This window comes from Primulina huaijiensis, unplaced genomic scaffold, assembly GCF_012295235.1.
Source record: "Primulina huaijiensis isolate GDHJ02 unplaced genomic scaffold, ASM1229523v2 scaffold3623_ERROPOS90743+, whole genome shotgun sequence".
Taxonomy (NCBI): domain Eukaryota; kingdom Viridiplantae; phylum Streptophyta; class Magnoliopsida; order Lamiales; family Gesneriaceae; genus Primulina; species Primulina huaijiensis.
Genome location: NW_027358460.1, coordinates 34304 through 35910, shown reverse-complemented (window position 1 = coordinate 35910; position 1607 = coordinate 34304). Strand labels below are relative to the sequence as shown.

The 1607-nt window shown below is 38.1% G+C and overlaps 1 protein-coding gene across 1 annotated transcript; it reads right to left on the bottom strand.

Annotated features, from left to right (window-relative positions):
• Window positions 1-461: 461 nt before the first annotated feature.
• LOC140968395 (uncharacterized) lies at window positions 462-1311 on the bottom strand. The gene is made up of 2 exons (XM_073429329.1): window positions 1230-1311; window positions 462-1156 (listed from the first exon to the last, which is right to left on the bottom strand). Exons 1-2 carry the CDS (start codon window positions 1309-1311, stop codon window positions 462-464), a joined length of 777 nt encoding a protein of 258 aa, XP_073285430.1.
• Window positions 1312-1607: the final 296 nt, after the last annotated feature.

Genomic DNA, 1607 nt, shown 5'->3' with positions numbered 1-1607 from the left:
TTTTGATCCAGTCTTCATACAATTCTTCATACATTGTCTGCACACTTTTCAGAGTGACTTCATCATCATCTACTTCTTGAGTTTCAGACTGACTTGATTTACCAAGGGTTGTAGAGTTAAGACACACTGAATTTGAGGGGATGTTGCGTCTAGGTATTGCAACACCTGTGGCAACACCCAAAGGATTGATTTGCATTAAACGTTTCTCCTTGATCACAGCAGACAACGATGTGTAATTATCAGATTCATTTGATCCTTGATCATCATCGGACTCTTCATCACTCAAAGTGACAGCCATATTTTTGTTTCTCCGAAGTCGATTGGCACACTCATTGGCATAGTGTCCAAATCCAGAACACTCTCTACACTGCACTGAATCCAAATTTCTGACATTAGATTGGATTTGTAGTTCATTCCTTGGTCGGAACTGTCCCTTCATAGGAGTAAACTTTTGAGCTTTTTCAGAGGTGGTGATATTGGGCAACACGGATTTGTCCAATTTTCTTTTTCTCTCTCATTTTCTTCAAGTAATCACCAAATTTCTTAGTAATTAGAGAGATAGAATCTTCTCCTAAATCAGACTCATTCACCTCTTTAGATATTTGAAGAATTTCATCATAAGAGTCGGTTGAAAATTCAAGAGCTATTGTCTTCCCTTTATCCTTCCTTTGTAAATCAAGATTCATCTCAAATGTTTTGAGAGAACTCATTAATTCATCCAGGTTGATTGTTGAAGTGTCTTTCGATTCTTCAATTGCACAAACTTTGACATTAAATTTCTCAGGAAGAGATCTTAATACTTTGTTCACCAATCTTTCATTGGACATGGGATCTCCAAGGCTGTGAGCTTCATTAGAAAGTTGTCTCAAACGGCTATCGTACTCAAGAATATACTCCTTGTCCTCCATTCTCAAGCTTTCAAATTTTGATGCCACCATCCTTAGCCTAGTTTTGCGCACACTCTCGGATCCTTCACAATGTTTCTGAAGTATATCCCAAGCTTCTTTGGCACAGACACAATTGGTGATTAGATTGAACATCCTTGTGTCAACAGACGAGAATATAGCATTGAGAGCCTTGGAATTAAAATTTGAAGTTTGCACTTCATCGATTGTCCATGTACTTTCAGGTTTGAGCCGAGTGTCTCCATCAGCATCTTCAATTTTTGGTGGACTCCAACCATCAAGTACACGTTGCCAAGCTCTTTCTTCAATAGATTTAATAAATACCCTTCATCTTAACTTTCCACAATGCATAGTTTGGTCCATCCAACACGGGAGGTCTAAAAACGGTGTTTGTTGATGCTTCCATAATCCTTTTTCACCTGTGAGAACAAAACAAAACAGGATCTCACTTAGTAGCGTCAAGTGGAGGCTCTGATACCAATTGAATGTTTCGTTTCCACAGTGTTTATGTGATGAGGGTGAGAGTTAAGTGTATCAGAATGTAGGTGTTGTGCGTAGGTGTTGTAACACTCACGACAACTTGCAGCGGAAATTATATTTTAACACATAACTTAAATAATACTAATATGAGGGACGAGATATAAATCATGCACAAGTATAAAATACTTGTGCGTTGCCTCAGGGCAAAATAATTCACTAGAA